We start from the raw sequence: 16,996 nt of genomic DNA on the forward strand, positions 1-16,996 counted from the left end.
CTAATTTAAGGGTCTATAAAACCCTGCAGGAACAAAGGTTAGCTTTAGTTCAAACATTAATACCTACAAGACCCTTTAGGGGTCTCACTGTGAGCTTATTGTAACATTTCTCGTCAATTATTGTGACAAAAATCAAAAGAAAACATTATATATCTGTTTATACATTTAATCAATTTAGAGCTGCAGTAAGATTATTTTCACTATCAATTAATACAATTATTCTATTAATTGATTCTATCTCAGTCTATGTCAGAAAAGGGTGAAAAATGCTCATGACTATTACCTAAAGCCCAAGATGACATCTTAGATTGATATCTCCTCAATCTATTATCACAGAGACAAAGAAAAGTGCCATAGTTTCCTAATTAATCTAATAATTTCAGCGCTACTTCAAATATAAGATTTCAAGCTTTGACCAAACTCGTGGTGCCACTCTTCTGTCAGCAGTCTTACCTGCACGCTCCAGTAAAGTCGTCTGTTCCTGCGTGCATTCCCCCGACAGCTGACTGTGACAGACATGCCAATTTTCATGACTTGGGGGTGCAAATACGTCCAACTTCAGTTAGGAATAAAAAAAAAGAAAAAGAAAATGCAGCACGTCTGAGACACACAGACAGTTGGACCAGTGCGGGGTTGCGAGAGAAGGATTTAGAAGGCCATGTGTTTATTAAACTAGATTGATTACATTACAAACTCATCTAAGGAATAAAAACAGCTAAAGAAAAGCAACACAACAGGCTCTACTTTAGTGTTGATGTCTGTGTTTTATGTAGATTTTCACAACACTGCATGGAAAAATATGGGAAAACGGAGACTATCCATATCATCTGCCCAGTCGCTACTACGTCACCGTCACCTTTACATCACCTGAAGCTCACTGAACAGAAAACAATACAGCTCATACCAGAAGTATTACCTTAATAGAATGAATTATATTAGTATGACAAATAATTAACAACAAATACATACCAGCCATATAGATTTCACTCTCACGCGTCCCCTGATGTACACTTTGTCACTTCCTTTGATGCTTCAGTAACTTAAAACTGCAGAAATTAAAGGATGTATAGTCAAGACGCTTTCACCCTCTGGCTTGACTTGAAGGCATCATCACCGGTGAGACATCATTCAAAGTCACGCTCAACAAAAATCAGTATAAAAAAAGTCTGAACCACCCTGATTTCAATCTGTTATCATTCCCATGAATCCCATTTGGACAATAATCCTAAAATGCCGCAGCCCCAAATTTGAGACTTGATTGGCTGTAACATGGAAACCAACTATTATTGATATTATCTTCATCCTGTTAACAACCTGGGAATGGGTCAAAAATGCCTGCGAGTCCGGGAGCTGCTCTGGCAGCCACTGTACCTACAGGGTCTATCTTCCCTGTTAGTAGTCGATGCACCGGAGGGCAGCGATGGTGGAGGCCAGGCGACGGGGCAGCAGTTTGGCGGTCTGTCTGTAGTCTTCTGGTTTGGCCCTCAGCAGGGTGACGATGTGCTGCAGGCTGCGGGAGGGCTGCAGGCCCAGAGCGTCCATCACGTTGCTCAGGTAGTCTGTGGAGCAGGAGACGACACGCAGCTTAACTGGGAGAACACCCCTTTGCTTTGCTTCGCCATCATAAGGAATGTTTTACTGTACCGATATCTGTGGCCAGCTGTTTAGTGGAATGGGCGCCCAGCTGGGGAATGAGCAGGATGACATCGCAGTAGGTCTGCATGGTCGCCCGAGCGATGGAGCCCAGCCAGTAGTCGGCTGTGTTATCCAGCTCGGGAAGGTCGTCGCCTGAAACAGAAGAGACGTTTAAAAAAGTGCGTCATTCCCAAGGCGTGAAGGGAACGTGAGTCAGTCGTTTGAGGACAGGATGCTGTTTTCTTTAGACAGGTGGGGATGTAATATCAGGTGTCGGGGAGAACGAGGGAACTCAACATTGTGTAGAGAATAGAAGAAGAAAAAGAAAGAACAGTCCTGTGGCACATTTAGCTGATAGAAATTGGACCTCTCAGCTCTTTGCCTTCACGATAGATGAGTTGTCTCACAGAGTAATGTACTCTGCATCACTGGGTGTAGTCTTCTGCTTAGTCATTACTTGCCCTACATGTATCAAAAACTGATTTATTTCTAAATTGAAGTGAGCTATATTTCCTTTCCGTCTCAATGCTGCATCTTGCAAATGGGAGTGCATAGAGATTCTTAATAATAATGATAAATGTGATCACAGATTTCAGACCCTGTGATCATTTTCAAATAAAACTGCTCGTCTACTAAGCTAACAGGGACGCAGGGCGGCGTGTGTGTTATTTGGGTGTCAAATTGCATCTTGTTGGTTGCAGAAGAAGCAGAAACAGCAGCGAGCAGTAAAGTAACAAGAGAAAGGGGCAACAGAGAAGAGAAAACGTCACGTTGAGCTTCAGATTGAGAGGAGAATCAGGGTTGATGGCCAGAAACCTTGCTCTGGAGGGAAAGGCAGCTTCCCAGCATGCAGGGCCATCTCTAGCGCCGGGTCCTCCTGAGTCACAAATGGCTCCAAGTGGAGAGGCAGAGACATCAGGTACTGCCCGATCTAAAGGGCACAAACAGACATTTAGTTTGATATATCTGGACTCTGCAGCTGTGGTATTATATGTTCTGTACTCATGTTAGCTGTAAATTTGTACAAAGAGAGCACAAGTTTGACTTCATCTTATAAGGCAAGTCCTGTTGTTTTTTTTAAATGATTTGCACTGCACACAACGAACATCATGATGTATATTTAAGTCAAACCTGACTAACATTTGTAATGTACTCCTGCGGCGACAGGCTGAAAGTAGGCAGGTCCTCTGTGTAGCTCTCTCCAAAACCAGCTGCCTCTTGTCTCTGAACACGAATCAAACAGTATGAGGTGAGATTAAAATAGAAGCAGCGTGTCCAACACTCCCAATTCACATGCACGCACACGATCCGAAAGCTCTTAGCAATGCACTGGTGTCAATCAGTACTCCAAATCAAATCATGTAGAAACTTGACACTTAATCACCTCCATCTTGGAGACGAGGCAGAGCTGGTGTTTGATCTGCAGGAAGACGGAGTCGAAGGCCAGCTGGTTGGCCTGCTGGTTGAGTCTGGTCAGAGCAGATCTGGGCTCTGCTAACAGACTGGAGTTCCCTGTGCCTTTCTCCTGCGAGGTAAAAGGAAAGAGATGCATAAAAACAGCTGCAGAAGGTTGCTGATAAACCAACTGATGATGTGCCACAGTATAACAAGAGCCAGTTCTCCCATTAAGCTAAAGCTATCCCTGCTCCATACCTTTAGGGAGTAGAGGACCTCCATCAGGCTGTTGTATTCAGCCATATTTCCCCTCTGAAGGTAGTTGTACTCCTGCCAGGGGTTCTTGGTGGCGCTTTTCCTCTCTGTGGAGCTGGCCTCCTGGATGCCCGCCAGGCTGCGTGGGCTATACGACTCTGACAAGTATTTACCCGCCGTGCCCATGATCCTATGGGAAAGACTGATGCTCAGAGCACGCACGCAATTCCTTCAAGACCCGCTCCAATGAAAGGCATGTTTTTAACCTTGTTAACATGTCCATATGGTGTTTTTATATGCCACAAGGCATACCATGAGATGGACCAAAGACAAACACAGATTCAGACAGCCCCAGATTCATTCGTCATATACATAAGGAACCAATCCTGTCAACGTGCAGGGTGGGGCTACAGGCGAAACGAGGGGTATCAGCCTCAAGATAAGTTTGACTATTTTTCAAACAGTGACAAAGACATGTTCAGTTTTCGGTTGCAAATCTGCAAAAGGAGAAATAGTGAGCGTTCATGTACTGCCAAAGGGTCTGAAAATCCAAGACCCAAACTGTAGCCTGCAGTAGCCTTTTTCCACAGCACTGTTTCGCCAGAAGGCACAGACAGACGTCTAGTTTGATGTTCAGCTTTTAGGGCTTTAATCAATGCCTAGGGAGAAGCTTTAAAATCCAACATTGTGCCTTGTTGACGGCGTGCCCCAAAGAGATGAATGGTTTAGGACGAAGGGAAACAACTAGAGCGTTGTGAAATATAAAGTATAAACTCTTACTTGTTTGACAGCTGCTGCTCAAAGGCTCCACATTGTCTAAGTAATTCTCCGCAAGTGGCAATAATCCTGCAAAACACAAAGAAACACAACAATCAGCACTGAACTAACGACACTTTGTTATGTAAAGTGTAAAACCTCATTAACCTGACAGAGTTCTGGAAAGCTGTCCAGTCTTCCTGGAAAACAGACGAAGTTGGAGCATCCTCCAGTTTGCACTTCTTTCTGATTGACTGCAGTGTTGTGGAGAAGTCCGACACGTACCTGCAAGAAGCAAAAAGTTAAAGCTGGCAACACCAATCCATTAAAGGTCCACACACTTGAAATAAACAAAGGGATGAACACATTTATGACTGTGAAAATAAAGGATCTTTACTTGGTGAAGAGGGCTTTGAGGGCTTTGAGGAGGCCACACACGGCCAGTCCGTCAGTCAGTTTGACACAGCGGTCCACAGCGGCGTTGGTCAGGCCGAACAACTTGCCAACAGAGTGGCTCAGCTCTTCCACACAATCAATTACCTCCCCGTGCTCCTAAAGAGAGGAGAGGATATGGAGCGTGTTAAACAAGAGGTGGAACTGCAAATAGGAGGAGAATCAGAAAGCAGTAATGGCTTCAATAAGCAGTAAAGGTTTCAATAAATCTACTCTGTGTGTGCGTGCGTGCGTGCGTGCGTGCGTGCGTGCGTGCGTGCGTGCGTGCGTGCGTGCGTGCGTGCGTGCGTGCGTGCGTGCGGTGTCTAACCAGAGGTACAGCACTGATCTGGATCAGGAGATGAGCTTCCTCCAGATCTCCATACTGTAGTTGATACGGTTTGTAGGGGTCATACAGCGCACAGACCAGCTCGTTCACCTTCAGCAGATTGTTCTCACCTGGGCAGACAAAGGAACACAGACGTGAGGACCTAACTCCACCCACATGCACAGATTCTGCTGTCACGTCTCATCGATGCACAGACCCAGGTGCGGCAGCATGGCGGCCTCCAGGCTGTGTCCGAAGGTGGACGTGGTGTGATGGAGTTCCAGCAGGGTGTCGAGACGCTGCTCCTGGGCTGCCCGCTCCACGGCCGTGCTCAAGCACACAGGGATGGATGGGACCATGGCCCCCAGAGTTTGGATCAACAACACTGTCACCACCTCATACGGGTTCTTGAACACCTGTGCAAATGATTAAAAGACCAACCGCATTGACAGACTTCCATTACGGCTAAAGAAATACATTTAGAATAAACTTACGCGGCTAAATGTGGCCTGAAACTTTTTCTAACTGATCACAATTGACCATTTCAAACAGAGCGTGAGCACTGCTGGAAGCGCTCCGTCGTGGTGCTGCAGTGTGTCTCACCTGGCTGCTCCACTGAAGCTGAGAGTGCCACGAGGAGAGCAAAGTGTCGTAGAATTCAGACAGCTGCTGATTCAGACTGAGCTCGCTCTGAGACAGGTCCTGCCACATGCTCACCAACTGGCCCTGGAGATGCCAAACATCCATCCACAAATACACATGAGAGCATGACTACACCATGCAGGTAACAGAGTGCGATGGCTTCTTTATCAATGAATTATTAACACCTGGCACCTACCTTATGACACTTGTAGTAGTAGGCAAGGAGCTGTGGCATTCGATCTATCTCTGTGAAGACTTTAACAAACAGCTTGGCTTGGTCTGCAGAGAAAAACCATGTGAACATTCATCTTCTTACCGTACACTGACAGTGAATACATTTGAGCAATGAGAGCACTTCCCATAGGTTGGTTCATACCTATAGACATGGAATTAAAGGTTGCTACTATTTGTGGGCTGGCAAGGGCCTCCAGTCTGTTTTTCAGAGCCTCCAGGTGGACACACTTTTCAGAGTAGTCCGGTGTGTCCACTAACATGGTCAGGCTGTTCTGCATGCTGGTCAGCTTGGAGGAAATTATTGCAAGGTCCTGCAAAAGGAAGACAACATATTTGTGATTTCAGCACCAAAATAATACCATTTATTACACAGATATTCAATATCCCATTGCTCTTTTCTGACCTAAATACAGTCTGTGATGGGACAATGTACAGGAAACAAGTCATATATCTCATTTTCATTCCTATTTAGAGGCAATAAATACATCTATCTTTAGATATATTCCCCTATATTGCCATTAGAGTGAAATTAAGCAGCAGAGTGAAATCCTGTGGCAGTGTCTTTCATTCATACCTGTGTTTTAAAGGTCTCCTCGATGTCTGCACTCAGCGTGCTCCACTTGTCTGCCTCCTGCAGAGCTTCGGCTGCCAGCTGCATGCGGCCCTTCACCTGATCTATCTCCACCAGGACCTGGGGAACAGGTGCCACACAATACAAAAGAGTCACATCTAAGAAATATCCTTTATGCCACTATCATGCTTTGGCTATTACAGAGCTTATATGAAAGAAATTATCACATTATCATATGAGGTTAAGCATATGGATTTGTATCCGTTTTACATGAATTGTGTGACTTGTGAGCTGTGAATATACTTCAGGTATGCTATGAATCAGACAGTGATTGAACTTTTGCACACCTGCATTGACTGCACAGTGTCTTGCTCAAACTTCTTGATGTCCTCTTTGACCAGAACCATTTGCTCCTTGAGGAAAGAAGCCTCCTGTTTCAAAGCCTCCACATCTCGCAGCACTCTGGGCATGTTTTGGAGGGCCTGGTTGCTGCTCTCTACCCACAGAAATACAGCAGAGTTTCAGTTAATGAAGGGTGTGATGGGAAAAGTGTAACTTCCACAATATTACATCATATTTGGTGCCAATCTAAGAAGATATTGCAAGCAGTTATTACATGCATAATCTAACCAACATACATCTGCATCTTCTACAGATCGGTGTGATTTCTCAGTTATCAGTTATATACCATGTCATTTAAATCAGTGAAGTCAGGCTAAAACCCCTCTCTTCATAATGCAGTACAGTTCAACAGCTGCATCATCACCTCTCTCCAACAGTTCAACAAACACTGGACATCATAACTTTCATGACGGGAGGATGTGTTGCAGGACTGTTAAGACTGCATTAGTTTTAACTTGATAGGCACATAACAAAGTGGCAACTAGGTCTATAGACAGCATTCACATAAACAATGCTGTGGAGCTGCATTAACTGACGAATTAGAACAATGGCATTCATTTAGTTCCCAGTTTATGAGCTAATATAACACCAACAACATTCAATAAAGCCATTTTTTGTGTGTTTGTTTGTTTGTTTTATGGCCATTTTGGAGGCTATTTGTGTTGCTAGTGAACTGGATTGCTTTACACTGAGAGGTGTTATTGAAGACTACCCTCACTGACAAAGATAGAGTGGACAGAACATCATGAACACCTCTCACTTCAGCGAATACAATGCAGTCAGCTGGAATAACTGCACAACTGTGGCAAATGATTTAGCTACCTGTACCTCATGAACTGGCAGCTGAGTGACAGCAAGAGAAAACACGGGCACTGTTTAGCCGACACGTCACAAAGTGTTATAGCTGTCATTAGTTTACTTTAGCCACTCACCCTCAATGGCATTGTTGACTTCCTGGATGAAAAGCTGCAGTTTCATGACCAGTGTGGCTGCGTGTGTGTCCGCCTTCCCCGGCGCGTCCTTCTGCACCACCTTGAAGGCGCCATTCACCCAGTCTTTCACGTCAAAGTCATCGTCCAGAAACTTAGAGAAATCCATTTGGCCTCCTTCACTGACAGGCGTGCAAGAAACTCTTCTGCTGCAGTGCAGTCTGTGTCATCGACACATTGCTAACGCTAGCTAATTCTTCCCAAACAATGGCTTCGACACGAATATAAAATAAATAGCCCAGGAAAATGAAATGATCATTACAACTAAATATAGTTCCAACAAGGCGACGGCTTCCTCCAGAGTTATTTTTAAAACGTCTACGGCTCTAAAGGATGAAAAGTAGAGACATTTTTCCAAATGTTTGATGCTAGCACTGCTCCTATTGACACTTGACAACAACTTCCTGTTCGTGCTTTCAATTTGCCTTCCCCAGAAACAAGTGCGCAACAAACTGACCTGCTGAATTTTGTCAACACGATGAAGAGCATTTTGTCAACAAATTGGATCAATTTATGTACTACAAAAATTTCACTTCCTGGCCAAGAAAAGGGAACACGTAAATCGATTAGCTTGAAGCTGTGTCACAAATAAGTATATCAGTTATTCTTTTTTTCTTTTTTTTTGCTATAGCTATATTATATTTAATTTTTCCCCCTTAACTCGTCTTTCAGGCTTTGCAATCCCTCAAACACGTAATGCCCGATATTTTAGCTTACTAAGGTTACGTTTGCGTGCAAATGTTGGAAATGTTTATATCATTAAAATATGTACACGTCTGCAGTACGAGTATATGCACTCTGCCTCCCTCTTGAGGCAACAAACGAGTCTCACAGCCAGTAAAGCTAAATATGAAATTGCACTCTGATTCTATGTATTATGACTAGAATCTGTGTATCTCTACTGTTTACCCTTGAAGTAACAATAAAACAGCATGGGTGCATAACTCTGAATATGTCCCAACATCGTTTGTTCCTCAAAAGTCCGAGCAACAAGAAAGATTAAAAAAAATGTAGTGGCCTATTATAAAAATGTAGACCTACTTTTAGCCTAGTGATTCTTAGGATCTAACAGAGGAGGAGAAACAGCTGACATATGGACCTTACAGAGACTGTCAGGACTCCCCAGGAAAAGCAGTCAATATGAGTTTAAGTCTGAACTGCTGCCCATCCAGAAAACCACTGTATTGTGTGTGGTGCATCCTATGTTGGTTTTTAAGTCCATAGATGATAAGTTTCTATTCACATTTGACCAAGAATGGATTTAGTTATGTTAGCCTTTCTGTAATAGTGCTCCTGTTAGAATACAGGCTTTACACAGCCGTGCTGTCTCGTTATCTGCTGCAGTAGACGTTTATCACTACACACACTCTATTTCATGTATATTATGCAAACCAGAGAGGCAGTAAAGGACTGGAAGTGGAGCTGAGAGGCAGTAAAGCAACGGAAAACCACTCATCAAACAGCTCAGCCTGTTTGTAGCAGATATTGGGGAGGACGCACAAAACAAAGGTGTTTCAACTGCTCTTCAGCTCATTTAAAGATGGGAATAATTGATCAAGTGAAGGACACCTTGTCCAAAGCGGTGTTCACTCCTTCTTCTCTGTTGTCTGGCCGCGGCGCGCTCCACATGGCTCAGATCATTCTGTCTCTGGCCACCTTCATCCTGGCCACCTTCAGAGGAGGGAGCAGCCATACCTACTGGATCTACGCCATGTTCACCTGGGCCTTCTGCCCCATAATGACCCTCGTCATCACCATTATTGAGATGTTTAAGCTCGATATCATACTCAACATGTTTTGCATGCATTGGAATGACTTCACCACGGGGATGGCCATGTCCTCTACGCTCATGACCGTCTCTGTCGCCATTACCTATGCCAACTTCTACGCCTGCCTGAAATGCCTGTACGGCTGGATAGTGAGTATATTTGCTTTCTTGTGTGGCCTGGTCTACGCACTTGAAGTGGTGAAGGACAAAATCCTGGACAAGAAGGAAGGGGTCTATCTGGCTGCTCTGGCAGGATTCTGGAAGGTCATGGAGGCCTTTGTGAGCTGCATCATTTTTATATCACTGACTGGTTACAGAGACAAGCCGGCTCTGATCCTGTGTGTTATAGCATATATCATTCCTTTCCCCATCCTCCCTCTAATCATAGCCACCAACATCCTCAAAAAACTCAAGGCATGTTTACCTTTTAACCTGGACAGGTTTGTTTTTATTTTTCTGGTCATCTCTGTCATTTTGTATATATTTGCTGCTATTGTGTGGCCCATTTTCATGTTCAGAAACAACCCTCGTCCCAGTGACTGTCCACCCAGTTTCTGTATCTGGGCCATAGAGTTTATCGTTGCCTTTATGACTTATGTGAATCTCATTCTTTTCACACTGGACCTCATTTTTACCCTGCTTGGTATCTGTGGCTTTAAACGCACACAAACATAGGAGTCATCTTTTTAAAACCTCCTAACTTTAACTGCACCTTTAAACTTGTGCTTCAGGTCCATTTGACCCATGAAGATGAAAAACAAAAACTGGAAGGTAAATGCTAAGCATCTCTTCCTGTGGAATTAAAAAAAAAAAAAAGTGGCTGTCAAGCAAATTTGAGGGTTTGTAGTTTAAATGATGTGTTTAAAGGCTGATTTAAAGTTGTGGAACAGTACTATTTCTGCCCCGAAGTCACATGATCACATTTTCCACATTTAGGCCCGTGTGGTAGAGAGTATGCAGCTTCTCCTGGAGCAAAAACAGCACTGTGGCTGTGCATCAATCATGGATTGGGGTTTTAAACATTCATGTCTCTTCACACTCAAAATGCACAACGAAGAAAGCTAATCTGCCTTTTGTTATGTCTCACACAAGAGCAGAATTAACACATGATCTCAGCTTCATGTTGTCACTGTTATGTTGGAACTAAAAATATTAACATCAATCTGTTGAGTATTGCTTGTTTTCGAATGATTCAATGTAAAATTTAATGTATGACGTATAATTAAACCCCAAATTACATTTCAGCTCTGTGCGTTTTGTATTTTTTCCACTGTCCATTTTCACATTTCCTGCTGTTGCTGTGATATGAAATATGAACCGCCTCTGTCACTGTCGGTGAATATATTTAAAATGTGTTGCGTGATGCCTGTTTGAGAATGAGACTACACATGAATGAACACACCTGTGATCTGTCAGCCAGACAGATGAAGGCCAGAATACCAGAAAAGATTGATGTGCAATGGGAATAAAGTGACGCTCTGATAAAGGCAGATTTGACGCCTCACATTTCTGATGAAAAAGCTTAAGATTACAGAGAAAAATATGCATGTGAAAACGGCAGAGAGACAGCGCGTATGTATGTATGTTGGAGCAAGTCGCAAAGAATTATTTAATATTCAATTGGCAGTTCGCAATTGAATATCAAGGAAAAATCCTTAGAAGACAGAGATGGAAGACAAGAAGAAAAAGATGAGGCTTTTACTTTTTTGGTCATAATGATCAGCGGGTAAATGTTTTTCGCTGATGTTGGAGTCTGGATATTTTTTTTTCTGCTAAATAAATTATTGAGTAAACAAAAAGAGAGAGAAAAAACTGTGTTATCATGCAGAATTTTTGTAATATCCTGCATGTTTTGTGGGCAGTAACAAAACATACTGTATATTAGAGAGAGTCTCCTTCCACTTGTGACATTGATGGAAACCCACTGACAGTCTGAACTCATGAATCAGGAAATTTGAATAAAAGGAGGTGCGTCTGATGGTGCCTGTCTGTCCTGTAAGACCACAGCAGAAGTAGAAGAAGGAATCAGGTGTTCACAGTTCCTGATTAAGTAGCGGTGGTTCATCCTGCAGAGTGCTGCTGTAAGACTTCTGCCTCCTGTCTTTTGACCTCAAGATCTTTAATTTAAACATCATGTGTGGCCCATTCAAGGGTTGCCAAGGCATTTTGCGCCTCCTGGAAATAATCTTCAGCACTCTAAGTTTCATCGTCGTCATGTTCAGAGGCAGGATGGTGAGCCCATGGGGTGTGTGGTGCGAGTTCGTCTGGGTTTTCTGCATCATTGTGCCCCTGGCCCTGATCGTGATGGAGGCCAAAAAGTGGCACGTCCTCCTGGCTGCCTTCCTCCCAGACTGGGCTGACCTGTCCTACGGGCTGACCGCCCTGTGCGGCACCATGATCACCTCAGCCACGATCATCTTCGGGACCGTTTTCCTCTGCCGCTCCTGCATCGCCAGCATTCTGTGTTTCACCACCTCGCTGGTTGCCACCATTCTCTTCCTGATTGATGGTATGAATCAAAAGAGGAAGTGTCCAAGCGGCTACCTATCCAGCCTGAGAGGGTCGCTCCGCACATCAGAGGCCTTCAACGCCTGTATCATCCTCACTGCAGCTACAGACCACTTTGTAACAGGCGAATGGGCGTTTTGGCCTATTGGGATGACGTGCAGCATCATTGTGTTTGCCGTTTGCCTCCTGGTCACTGTGGTCATCATTGTTCTCAATCTGCTCAAATTGCTGAAGAGTCTGGTCCCATCCAAGCTGAGTATAGTGGAGCTAGTGTTCAACATTATGGCAGTGTTGTTGTACCTGACTGCTCTTATTCTTTGGTCGGTCTTTGGTTACAGACGCTATAACTACAGTCCTTACATCTGTGACAAGTGTTCCTTTGCAGATATGCATACTGTCACCGTATTCGCCAGTTTCAATCTTCTTGAGTACTTCATAGACCTGATTGTATCCATAAAGTATCGCTAGAAATGTAGACATGACATGCACTTGGAGATTAAGATGAAAACGCTGATTGTAGCATGGTTTCATTCCTCATTAACTTTTAATGAGGAAAATATCTAAGGAGCTGTATGTGTTTATAGGTCCTGTTTGTTGCTCAAAATCATGTGAAAATCAGTCTTTTTTTATCTTATTAAAATAAATAACATTAAATCAACACGTTGTTGATATGAAAAAGATTGTTTTTCTTGTCTCATTTTTGATACTTCATTTTCAAAAATTACTAACATGTACATGTAACCTCATCATGAAAACACCTTCTTTTCTTCAGGTAGTTCTCCTCATATTAAGATAACTCTTATATGATTTGAAATTCTGCCTGACGAGAACAAAGCTACACTTAAACCAGAGAGGACAATGCGGTCTTCCAAGCATTTAATCATCTGAAAGTGTTCATTGGAGACATTTGACTATTTCTATAAAGTTTTATTGTCTCTCTTTGAACAAAACATTATTTCAGGGACAGTATATTCAAATCTCACAGCTCTGGCAGTTACATGGCATGAATCTGAGATAGTGAATGCAAATGTCGCAGCAAACATTCATAGCTGTTGCCTTTTTCCAAATCTGCATATGCATTTACACACTATTTTCTAACAGTTTTCTAAAACATAATTACAGGATTTCATTGTAAGAAAATACAAACGTTCACAAGTGATTCATAGTTTAAGAAATAAAAATATATCAGGTCCTTCAGGTCTCCTCTGGCTCCTCAAATTCCACACTCTCCAAAAGACCCTGAAAACAGAAGTAGTGGGAGTTGCAGTAGACGGGGGGCTTGTTGGGACAAGAGCCCACCACTTCTGGTTTCAGCGAGGCGAATGGGTTGGCTCCGCTTCCCTTCATGTCCATCTCCAGCTCCTGCAGGATCTGCAGGGAGTAGGTCATCTCCGTCTCACTGTGGATGGAGGACAGGGAGCATCAGCAGCCAGGACATGTGACATGGATCAACTCAGAGGACACAGTCTACGACAATGCTTGGTATTTTATAAACTGTTTGTATTTTCTTTATGTAAAATCTTGATCTGGAAAGTTATGAGAAATCTGAAATAAATGTAGTGGAGTAAAAAGCAGAATATTTCCCTCTAAAATCTAGTGAGGTAGAAGTAAACAGTAGCATAAAATGGAAATATTCATGTTACAGTGTGTTTTCCTGAAGTGCTTGAGTTAAATGCAGTGTGTGTGTGTGTGTGTGTGTGTGTGTGTGTGTGTGTGTGTGTAACACTCACTTGAGAGCAGTGAAAAGAGAAGGAATCTCATAATCCCTGAGGAGCAGAAGTGTCGGGAGCCAGCCCTGGTCCAGGCCCTGGCTGGCATCAAATCCTTCAGACAAACACGTGCAAAGTGAAAAAAATCAAAAATCTCAACAAGAACCTCCTCCTCACTCTCTTGTTTAGCTAGCTGTTTATTTGCATGCTACATAATAATTCAGATTTTTGAGTGCGCAAGTGAGTTTGGTATTATATTTCTGTGCAATGGGAAACATGTTCTTACCAGGATGGAATCCAACCACCAAATCTGGCTTGGCTGCTTCCTCCGTCTCCACCAGCTCCTCCCAGAACTGGTGGTAGAGGCCCTTGTAGGTGCTGATGTAGACCCTCTGCTTGGGGCCAAACGCCCTGAGAGGAGGCCTCACGATGGGGCCATCCACCACCTCTGGTCCCACCATGACTATCTCGATACCCTGGTGTCCGGGGAACATGTTGCTCAGCTCGTCATAGTCAGTCAGTCTGGCTCCCAGAGTCTCCATGTTGCCTGCTCCCACCAGGTGAACGGTGAGCGGTTTGGAACAGGGCTTCAGGCCGAACAGTCTCATCCCCCAGGCTATGGTCAGCGGCCTGGAGAAAAACTCACTGCAAACCCTCCACAGTGACAGCTTCAGGTCCTCATCGTCAGGCTGAGGCCTGCCAGCGTCAGTCCACAAGCCTTTCATGTTGGCTCCATTTATAATGGGATCGAGGCGAGCTGTGAGATCCCCCTGCATCACCAGCCAGTCATCCCAGCCTTTGACCTCTGACTGCGGCTTTGACCATTTTTCTGTCAGGAACGGAAGATCATCTGATGAAGGAAACACAGGCAGAGACAACAGATGAGGTTTGGTGAGTAGACTTTCTGCACATTCCTTCCTTCCTTTGATAGAAGAACAAGATTAATTGCTGTCTTTTACTGTTTGTATAGACTATATGTGGCACTCCTCCACTGTCACTCGGTTGGGTTCGTTTAGGTTAAAGGTAGCTACCCGAAGGTTTACCTGATAGGGATGAACTTAGTAACACCTCTCCTCTATCCACAGGCAATCGAGCTTCACGGCCGAACATCAACAGATAAGGTGTTTCATATTACAATATATTATTTCATATTACCTTTGAACAAAAGCCATTCCACAACTCTGTCAATGGCAGCTAGACGCAGCTGTGAGCAGAACTTCTTGTGTTTGGGCCAGTCGTCCTTCTGACAATTTTTACAGCAGTAGTAAACATTTAGACATCTGTACAAAGACAGGAGCGAGAGATCTCTTCAGTTCACAGTCAAAGTATTTATTGAGGTCACACATAAAGCAATGCAACACTGGTCTCAGACTCAGAGCCGTCGCATGGACTGTGCGAACTGTGTGACTGCACAGGGCCTCGCGCCACTTTTTTTAAAATACATATAAGTTATATATGATTTTGTCTGCCTCTGACCAGGTCACATTAAAAACAAACAAATAAATAAATAAAAAACAAATCCAACAAATTAAGTGGGTTTTTCATTGTCGCTATTTCATTAGGCCTCACTGAAGCACGTCTGAGCACGTCTGAATCTCAAGATGCACCAGACCTGTTCGTGGAGATGAGGATACTTCGAGAGATAATCCCAAAGGGAACAACTACAGCACTTAAAACACTTTGATACCTTTGACTGAAGGAACTTTCCCCGACTGTGAGATTACGCTCAGGATCCGATTGACTTTTCCAGTAACGGTGGCATCGGGCGAGCGAAGCTTTTCAAAGCTGAAACTAATTAAAACTATTTGTGCACCTCCATTTCACAGGACTGACCGTGTGGGCTTGCCCTGCTATAAAGAAAGTGACTCTGACATGATCAGTTTCTGCGCAATTTATGCATGGTGAGTCTTATTTGTTAGAGTTACAGTGCAGTAAATATGTTGTGTATAGTTGTAATGAAAATGAACGTATATTACGAATGAAAAGTGTCCTAACCTACTTCTTTATAATGTCATGTTTAAACAGCATGGCCTTGCATTTCAAGTTCGCACTCGGCCCCCTAAATTGTTACAGTGGCTTCACAGACCTGCTGTTTTTGTTTTGTTTTTTTTACCTGGCACAACGCTTCAGTCTCTGTGGATTTGAAAGTTGATCTGGTCCCTTCTTGCAAAATGCACAGATTTTAAAAGTCTCCTCCATCTTCTCAAACATCTCTTTTTGAGACCGGAAGGCCATGGGTTTACTCTTGGTCTCCAGACCAGCTCTGAAGAGACAAATACTCCATTAAATCATTATTTATACTACAGAGATCACAGAAGGGAAAAAGGAAAACAGCAACAAAGTGATATACTAGCAAAGAAAAGGCAGTTATCAAATGTAAAAGAAATATAAAACAATTGCAAGTAAAGGAGGAGGTTTAGGATCAAATTCCTAAAAGAGCTTAGCCTTCTTAGAAAAGACATAATACAGCAGAATGATTGAGATTTACTCAGTAATTTTTAGACCACAAGCTAATACACCTACATACATTGTAGAGTGTTCAGCACTAAAACAGAGCTTGTCTGCTGCTCACCAACACACTACTGAGGCCTCCCCTCTTCTATTCTTGGACTGAATATTTGTCACAGTATGAGGGGGCAGTGGAGGGACAGCATGGGCGGATTCATAATGAGTTTACATACGAAAAAGTTGTGGAAAAGTGGCCTGAAGCCTAATGGTGGCAACTAGGACAGAAAGCGCATGGAGCAGCAGGGAGCAAAAGTATGAAACAGGCTGTTGTGACATGCCAACATGTGAAAATACCATTCAAGTGTGGAGCTGTCATCACTGAGGAGAGTCAATCTCTGATGTTTTTGTAAGATTAGATCTCCAGCGTTAAAGCTAAGGGGCAAAAGAGGTGTTAATAATTGGGCCAAAACCTACTTACCTCTCAGCTTCCGTCATTTGTAAATGGGTCTCTCTCGTGCTGTTCACTGCTTCCCCCTCAGCTGCTCCTGTTATTTGCTCTGTAAGCGGCCTGCTGGGGGCTACTGGTGTCAGATATAACACCTGCTCTTTCCCCTCTAGAAAGCTCCAGACCATTCCCAACTTCACAAGAGCTCCAACCAGTGGCAGACTCATGATGTGTGAAGGGCAGGGGAGGAAAAAAAGAAGGCACCAGCATGCTGGATGAGGTTAATATTGCTTTATTATGTGGCTCACATAGGCCTGCAGCTAATGATTATTTCATAGTCGCTTAATCTGTCATTTTCCTCAATTGATTTTTTGGTGGTTTTGTCTATAAAATGTAGGAAAATGGTGAAAAATCAAAGCCCAAGATGACATGCTCAAAAGAGATACTCAGTTTGCTGTCATAAAGGAGTGAAGAATAAG

The 16,996-nt window shown here is 43.5% G+C and overlaps 2 protein-coding genes across 2 annotated transcripts; both read right to left on the reverse strand.

Moving 5' to 3' along the window:
- Positions 1-151: 151 nt before the first annotated feature.
- On the reverse strand, positions 152-8,070 carry cog7 (component of oligomeric golgi complex 7). Its single transcript, XM_070990029.1, has 17 exons — positions 7,583-8,070; positions 6,596-6,744; positions 6,252-6,368; positions 5,820-5,988; positions 5,640-5,722; positions 5,405-5,527; positions 5,019-5,217; positions 4,805-4,932; positions 4,439-4,593; positions 4,210-4,326; positions 4,066-4,131; positions 3,289-3,475; positions 3,020-3,160; positions 2,776-2,859; positions 2,452-2,566; positions 1,645-1,788; positions 152-1,559 (listed from the first exon to the last, which is right to left on the reverse strand). The coding sequence occupies exons 1-17, from the start codon at positions 7,746-7,748 to the stop codon at positions 1,393-1,395; spliced, it is 2,310 nt and encodes a 769-aa protein (XP_070846130.1). The 5' UTR covers positions 7,749-8,070; the 3' UTR covers positions 152-1,392.
- A 4,155-nt stretch (positions 8,071-12,225) lies between these two features.
- LOC139350036 (putative protein MSS51 homolog, mitochondrial) lies at positions 12,226-16,567 on the reverse strand. The gene is made up of 7 exons (XM_070991127.1): positions 16,551-16,567; positions 15,738-15,887; positions 14,780-14,904; positions 13,911-14,474; positions 13,646-13,739; positions 13,121-13,314; positions 12,226-12,257 (listed from the first exon to the last, which is right to left on the reverse strand). Exons 1-7 carry the CDS (start codon positions 16,565-16,567, stop codon positions 12,226-12,228), a joined length of 1,176 nt encoding a protein of 391 aa, XP_070847228.1.
- Positions 16,568-16,996: the final 429 nt, after the last annotated feature.

Source organism: Chaetodon trifascialis, chromosome 21 (genome assembly GCF_039877785.1).
Source record: "Chaetodon trifascialis isolate fChaTrf1 chromosome 21, fChaTrf1.hap1, whole genome shotgun sequence".
Taxonomy (NCBI): domain Eukaryota; kingdom Metazoa; phylum Chordata; class Actinopteri; order Chaetodontiformes; family Chaetodontidae; genus Chaetodon; species Chaetodon trifascialis.

Bases quoted from the DNA above. Each gene is read 5' to 3' on its own strand.
- LOC139350036 (XM_070991127.1), bottom strand. The intron at 14,475-14,779 runs GTAATATGAAAT...TTCCTTCATCAG, and splicing joins GGAATGGCTTTTGTTCAAAG to ATGATCTTCCGTTCCTGACA. The intron at 13,315-13,645 runs GTGAGTGTTACA...CTCCATCCACAG, and splicing joins TCTCTTTTCACTGCTCTCAA to TGAGACGGAGATGACCTACT.
- cog7 (XM_070990029.1), bottom strand. From the start codon at position 7,748: ATGGATTTCTCTAAGTTTCTGGACGATGACTTTGACGTGAAAGACTGG. The intron at 5,989-6,251 runs GTATGAATGAAA...TTCCTTTTGCAG, and splicing joins AGGAGACCTTTAAAACACAG to GACCTTGCAATAATTTCCTC. The intron at 5,218-5,404 runs GTGAGACACACT...TCATTTGCACAG, and splicing joins AGCTTCAGTGGAGCAGCCAG to GTGTTCAAGAACCCGTATGA.